General features: G+C 36.1%; 4 protein-coding genes across 4 annotated transcripts; 1 reads left to right on the top strand and 3 right to left on the bottom strand.

The window, feature by feature from the left end:
* Positions 1 to 731: 731 nt before the first annotated feature.
* Positions 732 to 3,760, bottom strand: LOC125201297 (mannose-1-phosphate guanylyltransferase 1-like). Its single transcript, XM_048099355.2, has 5 exons — positions 3,601 to 3,760; positions 2,262 to 2,396; positions 2,069 to 2,131; positions 1,729 to 1,968; positions 732 to 1,652 (listed from the first exon to the last, which is right to left on the bottom strand). Exons 2-5 carry the CDS (start codon positions 2,370 to 2,372, stop codon positions 981 to 983), a joined length of 1,086 nt encoding a protein of 361 aa, XP_047955312.1. The 5' UTR covers positions 2,373 to 2,396; positions 3,601 to 3,760; the 3' UTR covers positions 732 to 980.
* Positions 3,761 to 5,322: 1,562 nt separating this feature from the next.
* Positions 5,323 to 8,404, bottom strand: LOC125202164 (wall-associated receptor kinase-like 20). Its single transcript, XM_048100517.2, has 3 exons — positions 7,593 to 8,404; positions 7,454 to 7,504; positions 5,323 to 6,563 (listed from the first exon to the last, which is right to left on the bottom strand). The coding sequence occupies exons 1-3, from the start codon at positions 8,365 to 8,367 to the stop codon at positions 5,512 to 5,514; spliced, it is 1,878 nt and encodes a 625-aa protein (XP_047956474.2). The 5' UTR covers positions 8,368 to 8,404; the 3' UTR covers positions 5,323 to 5,511.
* Positions 8,405 to 10,353: 1,949 nt separating this feature from the next.
* On the top strand, positions 10,354 to 14,086 carry LOC125195571 (protein FAR1-RELATED SEQUENCE 5-like). Its single transcript, XM_089064996.1, has 4 exons — positions 10,354 to 10,543; positions 11,370 to 12,099; positions 12,566 to 12,998; positions 13,088 to 14,086. The coding sequence occupies exons 1-4, from the start codon at positions 10,354 to 10,356 to the stop codon at positions 14,084 to 14,086; spliced, it is 2,352 nt and encodes a 783-aa protein (XP_088921122.1).
* A 786-nt stretch (positions 14,087 to 14,872) lies between these two features.
* Positions 14,873 to 17,986, bottom strand: LOC148932096 (uncharacterized). The gene is made up of 8 exons (XM_089064182.1): positions 17,906 to 17,986; positions 17,737 to 17,820; positions 16,467 to 16,601; positions 16,212 to 16,378; positions 15,945 to 16,125; positions 15,754 to 15,876; positions 15,338 to 15,481; positions 14,873 to 15,250 (listed from the first exon to the last, which is right to left on the bottom strand). Exons 1-8 carry the CDS (start codon positions 17,984 to 17,986, stop codon positions 14,873 to 14,875), a joined length of 1,293 nt encoding a protein of 430 aa, XP_088920308.1.
* Positions 17,987 to 18,338: the final 352 nt, after the last annotated feature.

Below are 18,338 nucleotides of genomic sequence, written 5' to 3'. Positions count from 1 at the left end.
TTTAATATACTATCAATGATGTCGCTGACATGTAAATTGTCCAAAGATTTTTGATCTTTTTAGCTGTGCAACGCAATAATTTCAGCTAATATCAAATCATTTTCATACAAAAACATGAATGCTACTTTATGTTTATGTCAATTTTTCGTCCATTTTATATACAGTTGGAAAATATTATAAAGTGTACATAATATAATAAGCGATGGATTATATATCAATTTAAACAATCAATCATGATTTATAATATAATGATCTGCTAAAGGACAATTGAAATAATTAGCCCAAGACGTATCTTCTTTGAAAAAAAAAAAATTGAATCCATGTCGCCTAAGGTGTTATTTTGCAGGATTTTCTACGTTAGAAAGTTGGATGAAAGAAATTGATTTGGACCTTTCCTATATAAAATTGATGAAAGAAATTAGGTATGTGAAAAGATTAGCTGCCACAAAATCCAAACCCAACCCAAAATTGGATCCTATCCATTTAATTGTTAATAATTAATTCATATAAAAAAAATAAAAGTATCATTTTGATACTATTGAATATTGAGATGCAAAACAAGGTATAGTACAAGATCATTCTCCAAAGAAAATAAATACAACACTAGCTAAAAAACTGACAAACTGACTTTAGAGGGTTCTATACAAAAAATTCTGCAATCTAAATTTGAAGAGATTACACATCCAAAACAGTAGTATTCATCATCCTTATACAATACATCCACAAAAAAGTCACCAAGAAACAATGCTTAATTTAAATTTATTTCTATTTACAAGATCACATCACATAATTAACACACAAATAGAGATGTCTGTTCAAGCCAAGAGAAAGGGAGAAACTAAGGCAAGGACTGACTTTTACAGTTGGTTAAATTAAAAATCAAAATCAAGAATAGAAGAAGCACTAGAACAAATCACAAACCATTACATATTTCAGACATAGTATAGCTTAGCAAACAAGATTTGGTAATTGAACAGACCTCACATCACAATCTCTGGTTTCAGGATGCTGGACTTGATCTCCTTGTGAGGCAAGACCACGCCGCCGTTGCTGTAGACCTCATCCCCGACGTGGACATCTTCGCCTAGGATGGTCATGTTCTCCGCACGGGCCCACTGACCGACAGTGGAGTGCCAGCCAATGATACTGCCCGAAACGCAAGCGTGTTTCTTGATCCGGACTCCCCGCATGACTGTGCAGCGAGACAGCCTCACGCCCGACTCGACAACGCAGCCGGGACCAATTGCAACATCAGGCCCGATCAAGCATCCCTCGCCGATTTTGGCAGTTTCGTCCACCAAGACGTTGCCGATTATATTAGTGCCAGAGGCCAGCAGCGGAGACGACTGCTTCCGCAAGGAGTCTAAGTAAAGTCTCAGGCCGGTGATGTAGTCCTTTGGCTGCCCGATGTCCATCCAGAACCCTGACAGCACCATCGCATACAGCTTTTTCTCGGCTGCGATTTTCGGGAACACCTCTTTTTCGATGGAGGTGGGCCGTAGCTCAATACGGTCCAGAACTGAGGGGTTGAGCAGATAGATGCCAGCATTGATCTTGTTACCAACGAATATCTTTGGCTTCTCGACAAACCTCTCAACCTGTCCGGTCGACTCTTCCATAATGACAACGCCATATTTTGAAGGCTCGTCCACCTATATTGACTATTTAAATTAATTTTTGTCACACACAGATCCGAGAAATAATGCGACTGGAGTATCGAGATACTACCTTGGTCACCATGATAGAAGCCTCTCCTCCGTGGGCTTTGTGGAATTCGATCATGTCTTTTAGCGGGTATTCACTGATGACATCACTGTTAAGTACGAAAAATGGCTCGCCAGAATCATCAATAAGTTTGTCCCTAGCTAAAGCAAGGGGACCAGCAGTACCGAGAGGCTCGGTCTCTTGGGAGCATGTAATCTTTATCCCGAGCTTTGCCTCGAAATCCTTCAAGAAGTTCATCATAACCTGAAAAGGTCCATTTTTAGCAACGATAATCCACTTAAAACTAGATTTTCAATATGAAAATTTTACAATTGTAGAAACTGGGAGTCGACCAACAGGTTACCTCTGGCTGATAATTGATTGCCAAGACCACTTCAGTAACCCCAATAGCCTTGAGGGCTTCTATCTGATTCGTTGTTAAATATTATCGTCAGAGCATATATAGAAGAAAATAGATATATATCTTGGTCCCTGATGCAGTCAAGAATCAACATACGACATGATTGCAAGCTAACATAATTAAGAATATAACATACCTGATGCAAAATCATGGGCTTGTTGCCAAAATCAACAAGTGGCTTTGGCACGCTGAGTGTCAACGGCCTCAATCTGGTTCCAAACCCTCCAACAAGAATAAGTGCCTTCATCTTAGCTACGGTGTTCTAAGAATCCTGCAAAAGAAAAGTTATAAATCTTCGTCCTTAACCCTTTCTCTGTTTATGCAGCTCAAAGGAAACTCTATATTGACATCGGTAAAATAAACACGAAGGTAACAAGTGCAAAGAAGAAAGAAACAAAATCAAAAGAGTTGGAAAGAGAGAGATCAAAACATTTAAAGATGTAGTAGTTGGGAAGTCGGATATCAACATATGCGCCACCGCCATGTGATCAACACAGTAGCTAGGAACACAAGAGAAAACGTCTAAAACTTTAGCTGAAGAAAGAAACAATTTTTCCAGCTATACCAAAGTTGGATACCTTGATTTCGTGACAAAAACAAAGAATTTCTAGAGGATAACTAGATACAATTTCTGCAAACGTATCATAGTTGTGCATGGGGTCCATCCATCTACAATAGTTTAATGGAAATCATAAAGATCTAACTCTGCATCCAAATGTTATATTCCAAAAAATATATGGAAAGTTATACCAAAAAACAACCAGCTTCCACTCTAAAGTACACAAATGAACTTTCCCTCTCAGTTTCTTGTCGAATTTCGCTACACTAACTTATAAGTAAAGTGAAATTGAGCGAAGCCGTTTAAGTGAAAACCAACATTTCTTGTGTGGCACGGCCTAAACCTCCATGAGACTAACGCGTGAACTTAATTCGATCAGAAATAGCGGAGAGATCACGGTTGTAAACCTCTTTGCTACGTCCTTTGCGGGTTAGATTAATACCTCAAGATCTTACTCACTCATGATCAACATGATAGTAATACACAAAAGACCGACTTACCACAACCTAATTCATGAATATGACAGACACGTCCTAGAAAAAATTGATCAAGCAAATGGCACACTATCCAATTATAACCTCATTCACAGCAAAACACCATTTAGTCACTCAAAGACTCCAAATTTATATCAGATCCAAAAAAACACAGCAAAAACGGATGCATTAAAACACACCCTTCCACAATTCAATCAGCGAGAATATATATTTACATACAAAACGACAAAAAAACAAAAAAATAAAGCAACCCCATAACAGCAATCACTATAAATCAGCTCCTTCAACAAACGGCTCGTATCAAACATTCACATTGGTAAATATCATAAAATTGACAGCAAAAAACTCTTGAACAAGCTATGAATCGCATCAAATGTGAATTCCAGCAGAAACCCATATCACGTTGGGGAAAAAGATCAAACCTTGGAGAAGCGATTGGTGGAGAAAATTCCCCCTGGTGTTGAAGGAGAAACCACCACAGCAGAAGCGTTGTTGGTGGAATTTAAGTGCAGTGTGGTGTGTGTGTCGGTGTGGATTAACGATGTGGACCGGACAGCGAAGCTCTTCCTCTTGGAATTAATAAATTTATATCCATTGTAAATTTGTAATAATTGGTGGGTGCCCAATCCATACCAATTTTTACTAACGCCACACCCAATAACTTCACATATTTTGTTTGTTGGATTTGTCTTGTTTACTTATTTTTGTTCGTGAAAAATAAATTTGGTAAGAGAAATATACAAAAAAAAAAAAGAGATTCAATTATTATTAGTAAAAATTAGACCAATCTAAGACAAAACTGATGATACAAAACTAATTTCAGTAGAGTATTAATAAGAATAGAACAATTTTCGTTGATGGGAGTAAGTTTTATTAGAGTTGAGCATTACGTGATAACAAATTCATAAGACACAACATGGAAGAATTTATTGCACAACACATACTACATTTAAAAAAAAATTGTTTGAATATTTTCCTACTTTGTAATTCATATTTGACTGAATGAAAGATACTTTCATTTAAGTGGGTAGTCTGATTTTAATACCAATGAACAATGATAAATTGAAGGGGCTACCCCTGGATAGGGCAACTGCCCCCAGATCACCCCGAGAGTTTAACATTCTTTTAGGGTCGATCGACACGCTACAACCACCTCTTGATTTGTACGATTCTCAAGATAAGGGTCATTTTAGTTTTTTTAATTACAATATAAAATTATAATTTTACTTTGAAAAATAATTCTTCCTTCATCCTGTATTCATATGGAAATTCGTTATCTCATTTTAGATAGAAAAGGTTCTTATAGTGGAAATTGCAACAGGGCAAAGAAAGAAGTTAATATAGGAGTAGTTTCTGTTTGGCAATAGAAAATTAGCCGTGGCAATATTAATAACCTAAACAATTATTGCCTTATCTGCAACGTTTTCATACAAAAAGGTACAGCTGAGCTGTAGCTGTCAAGCTCCATATATAACACAGCTATCAACTTTTTTAACTGACTTTTGACTATTTGAGGTAAACTCCTCTTTTACTATTTGAGGATGCTCAAAGCGTGCTTGATTGACAAGAAGTTATAGGCTTTTTAGTAGTTCCAGATTGGGAAAAAATTCAGTCCAAAACAAAGCCACCACATGGATAAATGGATCATTGTTGGATGAAAGGATTCCAGCCTCCGACGAATTGTGGGATCTCTTAATGGATGCATCGTATCAACATGTACACATGAATGATAGATCTAACAATCAAAACAAGAAATCGAGTTCTATTATATGGCTTTTATATGCTGTATCACGAGTTGGAGATAGATGGGCTCGAACCTTAGACATATTAGTTCTTAATTAGAATTCAAAACCAAAATAAAGAATACCTTTGAATTCGAATTCAAAGGGATTTGTGTACCCTGACTAGACCTTCGTAGCTCCAAATCACCAGATTCGTTACAATTCCTCTTGCAATAAAGAACTAACCCGTGACTGGTCATTCCTAAACGAGTCACGTAGGGTTCAACGAACTAGCCCTACTCCACATTGGATCAAGAATAAGGTCATAAGGATCAAACATTGCTGATTCACACTACCATTTAAAAATCATTTTTTAGTGATATTGTTTGTGATTCATGAATTGAGATTATTCTAGCTAGAAGATTGGATTTAAAATGGAAATATTCAAAGAAAAAGTGTTCACTAGCTAACCACAAACTATGTACAATCAGTGAAATCAACATTAAAGTATAGGAATAAAAACCAAAGGAGAAAAACAAAGAAAGAGCTCCCTCCAAAAAAAGCCTGCCATAACTATATGTATGCATATATGTATATTAATTCCGATCAAAGCTAAGCCTCGGCGGGCTTCGCCGTCGCAATACTAATGATATACTCAATCTCCTCCGCCACCTCCTTCATCGACGGCCTATTCTGGCGGCGCTCCTCCAAGCACCCGACCGCGAGGAACCCCAACGCCTTCATCGTCTCCAGCTCCAAGCCGCTCGCCCCCTCCTTCAGTGCCGGATCCACCGCCTCCATCACCTTCTCCGCCTCCACCAGCCGCTGCACGTACACCGCCAAGTTCACGTCGTCCGCGTCCCTATTAAAGTCGATCGCCTTCTGCGACGTCAGCAGCTCCAGCAGAACAACTCCAAAACTGTAAACATCGCTCTTGTCTGTAAGCTGGTAATTCCTGTAATACTCTGGGTCCAAATACCCGAGCGTGCCCTGGGCGCACGTGGATATGTGGCTCATATCCGTGTGGGCCAGGCGCGAGAGCCCGAAATCGGACACCTTGCCGTTCAACTTCTCGTCGAGCAATATGTTGCTTGACTTGACGTCGCGGTGGTAGATGGGTGGAACTGCTGAGAAGTGGAGGTAGGCCAGGCCCTCAGCAGTCGCGTGGGCGATGCTGAGGCGGCGTTTCCAAGAGAGAAGCTCTCTCTTGGGGCCTCCTAGGTAGTCTAGGAGGGTCCCGTTAGGGATGTACTCGTAGACCAGCAGTGGCTGCTGCAGCTCGACGCAGCAGCCAAGCAGGCCTACGAGGCTCCTGTGGTTGACCTGGCACAAGATCCGTACCTCGTTGAGGACCTGGTCCGTGCTCTTGGAGTTGCCGAGCTTGGCGCACTTGACGGCGACTATGGTGCCGTCGTCGAGGATGCCCTTGTAGACTTCGCCGTAGCCGCCTGCGCCGAGGAGGCGGTCCTTGGCGAAGTTGTTGGTTGCTTTCTTTATCTCTTTGCCGGTGAAGACCTTCGCGGATTTGCCTCCACCGGCGTTGAGGATCTCCTCACGCTCGCGCGTGAGGCGATCCTGCTCGCGCTTGATGCGCTGGTGGCGCCGGTAGAAGAAGAAGCCGATGAGGGATGCTAGTAGCGCCACACCAAGACCAACGGTCACACCTGCATAAATTGTTACTATTAGTTTATGTAATATAACAATTCTTATATTTATTAAATCATCATTATAATATAAAATGCAAACAAAGATAAAGATTGATTAAAATTTCAATTCATCTAAAAGAAAAAAGAATTGATTACGAGTGACATCAAGATAAGTGAGTAGATATGATCAGCAGCTCATAAAGTCAAAAATGAGAGGCTAGTAGTAACTTTTACCCTAACATTTAATTATAAACCTAATTTTCACTAAATAGAAAATTTATTATTTTTATACTAGCAATGGAAAAAATGTACACACTTTTTTCTGCAGCGTGAAAATATTAAATTATTAAAATCGAAAGCTCAAATAAAATTCACTCAAGTTTGAATTATTGATAGAGAACATGATCTCTACAAAAAAAAGTCAACTTTACCATACCCTACCGCTACCATGTTATGTACATTGAATTTTTTTCAAACAGAATGTACACAGACAAAATTAAACTCAATATCTAGTAGTCTAGTGGGAATACTTTTTCCTTCCTAATTCATTATGACATAGTGAGAAAGTCCCCTTCTTCCACCCATAGTCACATGGAGTACAAAACAGAAACAGAAACAGAAACAAATAAAATCTAAAGTCTTGGTCGTATAAAGGTCAAATGGCTATGCCCAATTAAATAATAAATGTAGTTTTTACTAGGTGATCTAACACTATCCAACTAGTATAACATATCAAAAAGTCATTCATATATATACACAACACAACACAACGGTGGATATAGGTTGGATAGGAGTTAATAGACCCCGTTACCTCTATTTTCTAACAGCAACAACGACTTTGATCATCGTGTTTGATCTCATGAATTTTGTGTCATTAATCTATACATGTCATTACACTAATGAATTACCTGTAATAAGCGCAGTCCGATCTTTGCCACAGCCATCTGGATCTTTACACTCTACATATCAACATTAGATTTAAATTAATAACAAAATTAATGACACATAATTAATAGGACTAATTAATTAATGAACAGTAAAACAAACCTAGAGCACATAGTCCGGAAACCGGGTCCCACTCCAGACCCGAATTACAAAAGCACCTTCTAACCGACCCGCCTGAGTTCCGATCTGGTCCGCAGGTCGAACCGGATCCGCAATCCGCCTGGGCCGTGCAGACGGGCTCAGGTGGCAGCAGCCAGAGCAGCTCCACCGCTGGCTGCGGCCACCTGTCCACCGGCAAGTCCGGATCCAGGTTGACGAAGCTGCGGTAGGCGCGGCAGCCCTCCTGCCTGACCCGGATCCGGTAGGCCGTGGTGGAGCCGCCAGCCCGGAAGGCGCAGCACTGGGTGCCTTGGCAGGGGCTGGCGGTGGCGTTGCTGTAGACGTGGCAGAGGCTGGTGGAGGTGCAGTTGAGGGGGGAGTTGAGGATGGAGTCGGAGCAGTTGAGGTAGAAGATGGTGTTGCTGCTGGTGATGTTGAAGGGGGCGGAGGGGTTGAGCTGGAGGCCGTTGGAGGGGAGGTCGGCGGCGAGGCAGGTGTTGGGGGGGAGGGGAGGGGGGGTGATGGTGAGGCGCTGGGTGGAGGGGGAGATGGAGGCGATCGGGTAGGTGTTGTTGGAGGAGTCGAAGAGGAGGGTGGAGGCGGCGGAGCACCGGATTTTGTAGGCCGGGTCGCCGCAGGTGGGGGCGGTGCTCAGGGGGTAGGGGACCATGGTGGCCCCGCACGGGGGGCACTGCGGGAGGGAGAGGGACGGGATCGCGGCATAGGATAGCAGCGCCGCTGCGAGGAGGAGGAGGTGGGGAGGGTGGTGGGCGGCCATGGCGGCGGAAGGTGGTGGTTGGAGGAGTTAATTTTTATGGAAATGGAGGTGTTTTCTTTATATAACCGGTGCTTCGTCCATTTCTCATTAGGAGTCTCGCATATTTTCGACCCGAGTTTTAAAAAATGTTAAAAAAAAAGAAAAAGATCATGGTAAAAAGAAACTCTTATTAATGAAAAGACTGGAAATGAAAAAGTTGAGACTTTTAATTGTGAATTAAGAAAGTTTGTTGTTAATTGATTTATTTTTGCATTTCAGTAAATTTTAAGATAATAAGTCATTTCTAATTTTAGAAAAAAAATGATATCCTCTCAGTATTTTATTTTTTTATTTATTTATTTTATTCCCTTCCTGCTTAACAGTAAATATCTCCTTTTCAATTTAGCAAAATAAAGTGAGTCAATTAAAAAGAAATCGATGGAGAATATCTAATCACGTGTGATTTTATTTGAATTTTTTTTTCTTCCTTTTGTTTTCTTTATGGAGGTAATTAATAACGGTATTTTGGTCAAACGTTTGAAATTATGGATGCAAAAGTTTATTTAATCCAATGTTCTGGATGGGGCATTTTGGGGTTTAAACTTTTAAGTTTTAATATTGTAAAATTAAATGAACTAAGCGGGACTACTGCAGCAAGCAATCTTTATTAGCAGCATTGAGCTTTTTTATACTCCAGACTACTTTCTTACAATCTAGGAAGTACTCCTAGTAATTAGTCATTTAATAAATATATTGAAATAAATAGGTTATATATGTATGGAAAATTATGTATATTTGAGGGGGCAATTTGCCCTTTGTGTGTAGGTGTGGGAATACGAATATCGTGTATTGGGTTTATCCAGTGTTTTAAAAACCGGATCGGACCGGCCGGTTCGATCGGTTCAACCGCGAACCGGCAGGTAGTCCGGTCCGGTTCGCCCCTTAAAACCACTAGCATATTGAACCGCCGCGAACCGGTGGAACTGGCCGGTCAGACCGGTCCAACCGTGAACCGAAAACCGGCTTTTCACTTTTTCAAAATATATTTTTAAAAATTTGTAGTTGCTATGCTAGGGCTTGAACACACGACCTTCTCTCTAAATACCACCTCCTTTACCACTCCACCACATGATCATTTTGAAATATTATGAACATTAATTATTCTTATACATTAAATCCAAAATTCTTTTTCCTCTAAAACTAATAATTCATTTTAATTTTATATTATTTTAAGAAATTGTTAATTATAATATATTTCTTATATTTTATTATACTTTTACAATCACTAATATTTTACAATATAGAAGTTTATAATTATCCATAGAGTTTAATACTAGTTTTAAATATTGTGTATTATAATTTATTATTGTATTTAAATTTAAATGTCATTAAAATTATAATATACTAATACAAGACTTGATTTCTATAATAATACTATTAAATGTATAACACTATAATATTTATTGATAAAATATTTAATTAAATCTTATTATTTACTACTAAATAAACAAATATATATATATATATAGAGTTGTGATCAATGTCGAACCATTCTTAAGGGCCGAACTAGAGACTAAATTAGGGCCTTCCATTTTCTTAATCTTGTGGCTAGGATTAATTTACAATTTATTTTTAATTTTATTCAATTAAAACATGCTCAGGGGTATTTTAGGAAATTACAAATTACTATCAAAATATGCAAAACTTGCTGATCACGTTCTCCTTCACATCGTCGACGAATCAATTCTCGTTCTCCTTCAATTCTCGTTTAATCGCAATTCGTCATTCTCCTTCAATTCTCTTTCAATTCTCGTTCAATTCACGATCTGCGGTCCACGATCTTCAATCAAGTTCTTCAATTCGTCGATCGCGTTCAATTCTTCAATCAAGTTCTTCTACAATCTTCTTCAATCTGCCTTCCACGAACGATCGTGTTCTACTTTAAATTACGAACTGCCTTTGATTCACCATCGTGTTTTGCTCCAATTTGGCAATATTCTGACTCTCATGGAGAATATCGACCGATTCGGATCTACATCAACAAATTCCGAGGTTGAAGACGGATTAAGATCTACTTCAACTGGATCTACTTCAACTGGATCGATTATGGATGATCTTACTAATCTAGGAGGATCTCTTTTTGACACGGATTCAGATTCAGATTTAGAGCCAGAATTAGATAATACCACAGTTGAAGGTTCGTAACTTTTTTCAATCGAGCAATGTGTTATTTTCGATGTTTTTCATGTCTGTAGTGTAGACATATTAATAATGAAGTAAATGGTCGGAAATATGAGCTAAAAACTGAACTTCTGTTCTTGTTGAATATTAAATGCTTGTATTATTGTAGTGTATATGCGATTTGTACTCATAATGAAGTAAAGTTTTGTTATCCTGAAGTAATAACAAGTAAAACTGAACTTCTGTTCTTATTGAATATTAAATTATGATATTATTGTAGTGTATATGCGATTTGTACTCTTCATGAAGTAAAATTAAGTTATCCTGAAGTAATATCCATTAAAACTGAACTTCTATTCTTATTGAATATTAAATTCTGATATTATTGTAGTGTATATGCGATTTGTACTCATAATGAAGTAAAGTTTTGTTATCCTGAAGTAATAACAAGTAAAACTGAACTTCTGTTCTTATTGAATATTAAATTCTGATATTATTGTAGTGTATATGCGATTTGTACTCTTCATGAAGTAAAATTAAGTTATCCTGAAGTAATATCCATTAAAACTGAACTTCTATTCTTATTGAATATTAAATTCCGATATTAATAATGAAGTAAATCACTGTTAAAATGAATTAATAAAATATTATAATGAAGTAACATCTTTAACTGATGTGTTGTTTGCACATTAAAGTATGCCATTAATTCGACTAAATTGTTGTTATAATGAAGTAATAAAACAGCTAAATGAACTAAACTGTTGTTATAATGAACTAAATTTGTAGGCATAAATGGTTTGTTTTAGTTTTCCACTGACAGTAGTTTGCATGTTTTATATCAGTGTCATACCTACCTGACTGTCCATCCCAACTAAAGCCCTATGTAGGACAGATTTTTCCTAAACTTGATGATGCTACCGAGTTCTATAATAAGTATGCACGGTATGTTGGGTTTGACACTCGTAAACATGGATCAAAGAAGGAGGGGGATCTTGTCACATGGTTATATGTTGTGTGTAGTAGAGAAGGTGAGAAGAAAAATAAAATGCAAGGGCAGTCAAAACGAAGACGATCTTCTAGGAAGTGTTTTTGCAAGTCTAAAATTGGGATTAAGTTTTCTAAGGGAATTGGTTATGTTGTCAAACAGTTTGAAGAAAAACATAATCATGATATGGTTGAGGGACGCCATAGGCGATTCATGAGGCTGAATCGCAACATTGATCTAATGCATCAGAAATTTATATTAGATTGTGCAAGTGCAAACATAGGTCCTATGTTGACTTTTAAGTTGCTGAATGAGGTTCTTGGTGGGCTGGATTATGTTGGGTGTACGGTTGTAGAAGTTCGAAACTATAGGCGCGACTTGAGAGCATTTACTCGTGGGGCAGATGCACAGATGATACTTAATGAAATGAGCCGAAAGAAGGAGAATTGTCCGGCATTCACTTATGATTTTGAGGTGAACTCCAAAGATAGGCTCACTCGTCTTTTCTGGTGTGATCCCATTGCTAAGAAGAATTTCCATCTCTACGGTGATATAGTATCGTTTGACACAACCTATTCAACTAATAGGTATGAAGTATGTTGTTTATAGTAAAATGATTATTGATGTGATCAACTTGCATATGCATGAAACATTTACTTTAGGTACTAGTAACTGTCAATAATGAATTAATAGTTTACTGGAATGAAGTGAGTGCATAATTATTTAGAATTCTTAGTTGAATGTAGTAAAACTCCGATAAGATGAAGTATTTACCAAACAAAATGAACTAACTTATAATGTTGTTTATAGTAAAATGATTATTGATGTTATCAACTTGCATATGCATGAAACATTGACTTTAGGTACTAGTAACTGTCAATAATGAATTAATAGTCTACTGGAATGAAGTGAGTGCATAATTATTTAGAATTCTTAGTTGAATGTAGTAAAACTCCGACAAGATGAAGTATTTAATTAATAGAATGAACTAACTTATAATTCATGTACTGCATAACATTTACTGAATCTTTTTGATGAATTGATTTAATGCAGGTACGGCATGATATTTGCACCGTTCACAGGAAAAGACAACCATGGAAGACCTGTAACATTTGGTGCAGGCTTATTATCTAAGGAAAATGCCGATTCTTTCTCATGGTTGTTTGAACCTTTTGTCAAATGCATGGGTTCTGCACCAAAATTGATCATTACTGATCAGGATTTGGGAATGAAGGTTGCTGTGGAAAGAGTCCTTGTTGATACAAGACATCGATGGTGCATGTGGCACATCATGTTTAAAGTTGTGGAAAAGTTACCAAAGAGTCAACTTGGTAATGAAGATTTGAAAAAGGAGTTAAATAGTTGTGTTTGGTCTGAGTTGATAGAGCCTGAAGAATTTGAAGAATCCTGGAATAATGTAATGGAAAAATATGGGCTTAAGGACAATGAGTGGTTTACCTCTATGTTTGACTCACGAAAATATTGGGTATGTATCCTCCTTTGGAAACATATTTTCTGTCTGCTGAAGTATATTAGCCAATAAATGAAGTACTTTTATCACTTGATGAACTACAGGTTCCTGCATATTTTAGGGATTTTCCAATGAGTTCACTGATAAAGACCACATCTATATCTGAATCTCAGAACATATTCTTCAAGAGGTACTCCAAGTCTCGATCTAATCTTGTTGAATTTCTTATGTATTACAACAATGCATTGGATGGTCAAAGGAGCAACAATAATAGGCTTGAATACTTGGATTTTAACACAATTCCAACTTTGAAAACAAATTCGGCTCTTGAGAAGCATGCATCAACAATTTATAGTGACAGTGGTTTCAAACTAATTCAGAGTGAGATTGAGGAAGCAGTCGATAATGTCACCATGGTGACAGTGTCAACTGTTGGTGAGAATGAGATTTATGTGTTGAATGATAAGTTCTCAAAGAACTGGACAGTTTCATACTCAATTTCTTGTGATTCATATGCATGTGGTTGTAAGATGTTTGAGAGGCTTGGGCTCGTTTGCAGTCACATATTTTGGATCTTGAGAAACAAAAAATTGAAGTTAGTCCCTGATGAGTTACATGGAGGACGCTGGTTGAAGTCTAAATTTGTCAAGCCTGTGCATTTTGGTTTTGATGATAATATTGAGTCATTTATTGTTGTGGATGAGACGAAGCAGGAATACAGTGATATGCATGCAGATTTTTATGATATTGCACGGCTTATAGAGGGAGATGGTGATAAAATTCATGCATTTAGACATATTATGGCTGAAGGGAAAAAAGAAGTACTTGGTGAGGGAAATGTATTGTCTATAAGTGCAAAGAGACAGATGATTGAGAATTTTTATGGCTCAGAAGTCCCTACTGAAATAGAAGTTCATCCACCTGATGTTGTCAGCACCAAGGGTTCTGGTCGACGTCTTTCACGACTTGAGAAAGAAATAAGAGAGTTGTCGAAGCCTGGAAGGAAATGTGGCAAATGTGGCGAGATTGGTCAGCATGATTCAAGGAATTGTGACAAGATACAAGAGTTGAAGAAGAAGAAAAAGAGGAAACAACAATGTTGATGCTTGTTGTTCTTTTCTCTAACAGTAGTTCTGTTTTGTCATTTATTACTTCAGTGGTATATGTTTTGTTCTTCATTTTTTAAGTTCAGTACTTCAGACCCATAGTTTCTTATTTCATTTAAAATTTGAATTTGAATTAGAATTAGTTTAAACTTTTTATGAAAACAAATCATTAGCTTATTGATTGATATAAGTTTATTATATCATTAAATAGAATATTTAGTTCATTTATATGAGCAAATAACACAGCTGTTAGTAGTATTATATAAAAAACAGTTCATACAATATGACAGCTACTTCATCATACTTAAATATTACTTCAAACAGAGTTATTAAAATGCAAGGTAAAAAATAGTTCATTCAGTACGACATTTACTTCATTATATAGAAATATTACTTCAAACAGAGTTAATAAAATGTAAGGTAAAACTTGTTCATTCATTACGGCAATTACTTCATAATACTGAAATATTACTTCAAATAGAGTTAATAAAAGGCAAGGTAACACTGAACTTTGATCACAACAGTTAAATTTAAACCATAAACCCATACAACGCAGTAAATAGATACTTCATAATAAAAGCCTGATACTTCATTATTATAGATTTTCACTTCATTATTATAATTTATTACTTCATTGTACAAATTAACTACCCAATGAACTATATCTATTATCCAATGCAACATTTAAATCTAATATAGAACAACATTAATAAGCGAAGTACTTTATTTTGAATTGCTCAAAACAGATCTATGTATATATCAAAACTTAATCTGCTAAAATCTTCATTTTTTCTTTAAATATGCTGCAATCATTTTCTCAACATCTATTACATGGCTATTGCTTTCCTCCTTATAGTATGCTTCGGTAACTTGTTTGTTCTTGAAGCTTGTATGGCTGTTATTTGCTAACATCAATGCAGAGCAATACTTGGCCCTCAAGCTTTGGAGAACACCTGAACTTGATTTTTTTAAACCACAGTTCCAATAACCTTCGCGCTCACCCTTGTATGTTTCCATGTGGCGCATTAGAAATACTGCACAGTCTTCAACATTTTCAGAAGTTCTCCATGGCATTTTGAATCTCTGTATTTTAGCATTGGATATTGTCTTGCACTGTTTGTGAAGACCAATGTTGGTGAGGAATTGACAAAAATATGATCTCTGCATGTATAATAAAATATATGTTATTTTTAGTTGTGTATCATATGTAAGTGTAATAAAATTAAATCATATGTGAAGAATACAAACCAGCGTCTCTGGAATGTCACTATAATTGGTTGTGAGATCATTGTCGTCGCCATTTTCAGAGTTATCTAGTACAACAATTCCATTTCTTTTGAAGCAAAAGCAAATACCATAATAATGCTCATTCGCACATATGGGGAAAAAGACCTATGTAATGAAGTAAAAGATTACTCGAATGAGGTTAAAAACTGGGAGAATGAAGTATTGTTAAATATCTGAAGAATATGAAACAACACAGCAGCTGAATACAAAACAGTAAATAGATAGTTCATATTTAGAGTCTATTACTTCACTTTTAAGTTTTATTACTTTATTTTGGCAATTAACTACTTCATAGGTTTATACAGTATAGCTTTAACTTCATTTTTTCAAATTACTACTTTATAAAAAATTAAGATACTTCAGAATGATGCTTGTACCGTGTCCACATGTTCCCATTTGAAATACGGTATTTCCTTCACCTCTCTGTCCAAGTTGCTGCAGAAGTTTGCAATGATTTTGCTGACATCCATGTTTTGAGGCTTTGTAACAATCGTATACAACTGTATATTAACATAGTTAGGATTTTCACAACAATTAATATTATTTAATTTAAATAATTTTTACTTACACAAGGATAAGTGGTGAAAAATAGTCGTCTTGATGAGTACAGTGATCGGAATTCTTCCATATTGTTGAGGTAGGAAGCCCATGCATCTATAACGCCAACCACAATTAATTTCCTAGGTATCAAGGAACACATTTCCATCTTTGTAACTTTTACAACGTCATCATCATAAACAAGTTCAAGTCTGCATATTTTTTAATATATGTTAGAATTTCACATACTAGTAAAAATAATGCGATACAATGTTAGAAAGCAATTTAGAAATCATACTCTTCTGTTTTATGTGTTGTAAGAATCCAGTAATATGATTCTTTTTCATCTTTACTGAGCTTGTTTGTAATCTTAACTGCTCGTTCATTGAATGGAGATCTCAACGCATGAGACACTGTTTTCTCATTTCTAGTACGTACATCTATCCGTTCCTTCAAAGTTTTGATCTATTGTTTGCAATAAATAAATCAATTATTATAGCTTCATCATATAAAGAACAAACTTCAAATTATCTATGACTTTGCACAAGCTTACCTTATTGGCGTTGTAAACAATGAGCCCAGTTGACACTGGCTTACCAACCAAACAACTTTCCATGAAATCATCATCCATGTCTATATCCTTATAAGCATTCAACACTGACTGAATTTCCGCATCCACATTAATATTCTACATAATGAACTAAATTGTAAATATAATGAAGTACAAAGTATGCACTGCTGTTTGAGTATGCCACTCATAAACATATATCAATAAAAGCAAAGGATCATTTCAATGCTTATATGTTGTGTGTAGTAGGAGAATAAATATTTTTAATTATGTAAATTAGATTTGTACCTTGGTTCCATCATCTTTATGAAATCTCGCATTGGATCTATGCTCATCAACACACGGTGTATTCAAATTCTGGTAGTGGTTCAGAAAATGATCCATTTCAAGGACAAGATACTTCATTATTTAAGATGTATACTTCTCAAATTGTTATTTTACCTTCTCCATTAGATTAACTCTTAAGTTTTCGATAAGTCCAGCATCAACACTGAACTTTGATGGCTGTGTAATATCTACCATTTGTATACTAAGATCCTGGAAGTAGAATTACATAACAAAATACTTCATTAAATAATATAGTTAATTCATAATGAACTGGATCTTCTACATAATGAACCAAATTATAAATATAATGAAGTAAAAAGTATTCGGTTCTTGTTAGGTTTGACATTGGTTGTGTGTAGTTGGGTGATAAAGATTTTTAATCATGTAATTTAGATTTATATAAAAAACAGTTCATACAGAATGACAGTTACTTCATCATACTGAAATATTACTTCAAACAGAGTTAATAAAATGCAAGGTAAAAAATAGTTCATTCAGGACGACAGTTACTTCATTATATTGAAATATTACTTCAAACCGAGTTAATAAAAGGTAAGGTAGAAAATAGTTCATTCAGTACGACAATTACTTCATAATACTGAAATATTACTTCAAAGAGAGATAATAAGAGGCGAGGTAACACTGAACTTTGATGGCTGTGTAATATCTGTCATTTTTTATACTAAGATTCTGGATGTAGAATAACATAACAAAATACTTCATTAAATAAGATAGTTAATTCATAATGAACTGGATCTTCTACGTAATGAACCAAATTATTAATATAATGAAGTAAAAAGTATTCAGTGCTTGTTAGGTTTGACATTTGTAAACATGGATCAAACAAGTAAATGGATCATGTCACAAGGTTGTATGTTGTGTGTAGTAGGGTGATAAAGATTTTTAATCATGTAATTTAGATTTATACCTTGGTACCATCATCCTTTGGCTCATCATCTATATGCAATCTCACATTTGATCCATGTTGAACAACACATAATTTATTCAAATCCTGGTATTGATTTAGAAAATTATTTATTCCAAAGACAAACTATTTCATTGTTTGAGATGTATACTTCTAAAAATTCAGATTTTACCTTCTCCATTATATTAGCTTTTAAGTTATCCATAAGGCCTGCATCAACACTGAAGTTTGATGGCGATGTAACATCTCCCATTTGTACATTAAGACCCTGCCAGTAGTATTATATAAAAAATAGTTCATTAAGTATGACAGTTACTTCATCATACCGAAATATTACTTCAAACAGAGTTAATAAAGGACAAGGTAAAAAAATAGTTCATTGTACGACAATTACTTCATTATACTGAAATATTACTTCAAACAGACTTAATAAAAAGCAATGTAAAATTTTACCTTATTCACATCATATATGGGCATGAATTGTACAGCCTCGAAGATATAGTTCTCGGGATATATGTCCCTTGACGGTGTATTATCAACCTGTCAATTATAAACAACAATACAAACAAAACCCAATGAACAACTGTTCTCCATTGCCTAAATAG

The sequence above is a fragment of the Salvia hispanica genome, chromosome 2, assembly GCF_029641045.1.
Source record: "Salvia hispanica isolate PSC_SH4W2 chromosome 2, Shi_PSC_v1, whole genome shotgun sequence".
Classification (NCBI taxonomy): Eukaryota; Viridiplantae; Streptophyta; class Magnoliopsida; order Lamiales; family Lamiaceae; genus Salvia; species Salvia hispanica.
This window is presented reverse-complemented; position numbering and strand designations above follow the sequence as displayed.

Bases quoted from the DNA above. Each gene is read 5' to 3' on its own strand.
- LOC125195571 (XM_089064996.1), top strand. From the start codon at position 10,354: ATGGAGAATATCGACCGATTCGGATCTACATCAACAAATTCCGAGGTT. The intron at 10,544-11,369 runs GTTCGTAACTTT...GTTTTATATCAG, and splicing joins AGATAATACCACAGTTGAAG to TGTCATACCTACCTGACTGT. The intron at 12,999-13,087 runs GTATGTATCCTC...GATGAACTACAG, and splicing joins TTGACTCACGAAAATATTGG to GTTCCTGCATATTTTAGGGA.
- LOC125201297 (XM_048099355.2), bottom strand. From the start codon at position 2,372: ATGAAGGCACTTATTCTTGTTGGAGGGTTTGGAACCAGATTGAGGCCG. The intron at 2,132-2,261 runs GTATGTTATATT...ACAACGAATCAG, and splicing joins AGCCCATGATTTTGCATCAG to ATAGAAGCCCTCAAGGCTAT. The intron at 1,969-2,068 runs GTAACCTGTTGG...GGACCTTTTCAG, and splicing joins CAATCAATTATCAGCCAGAG to GTTATGATGAACTTCTTGAA.
- LOC148932096 (XM_089064182.1), bottom strand. From the start codon at position 17,986: ATGGGAGATGTTACATCGCCATCAAACTTCAGTGTTGATGCAGGCCTT. The intron at 15,877-15,944 runs GTAAGTAAAAAT...GTTAATATACAG, and splicing joins TTTTCACCACTTATCCTTGT to TTGTATACGATTGTTACAAA. The intron at 15,482-15,753 runs GTACAAGCATCA...TTCATTACATAG, and splicing joins AATGGGAACATGTGGACACG to GTCTTTTTCCCCATATGTGC.
- LOC125202164 (XM_048100517.2), bottom strand. From the start codon at position 8,367: ATGGCCGCCCACCACCCTCCCCACCTCCTCCTCCTCGCAGCGGCGCTG. The intron at 7,505-7,592 runs GTTTGTTTTACT...GTTGATATGTAG, and splicing joins TTCCGGACTATGTGCTCTAG to AGTGTAAAGATCCAGATGGC. The intron at 6,564-7,453 runs GTAATTCATTAG...CAATTTATGCAG, and splicing joins TCGGACTGCGCTTATTACAG to GTGTGACCGTTGGTCTTGGT.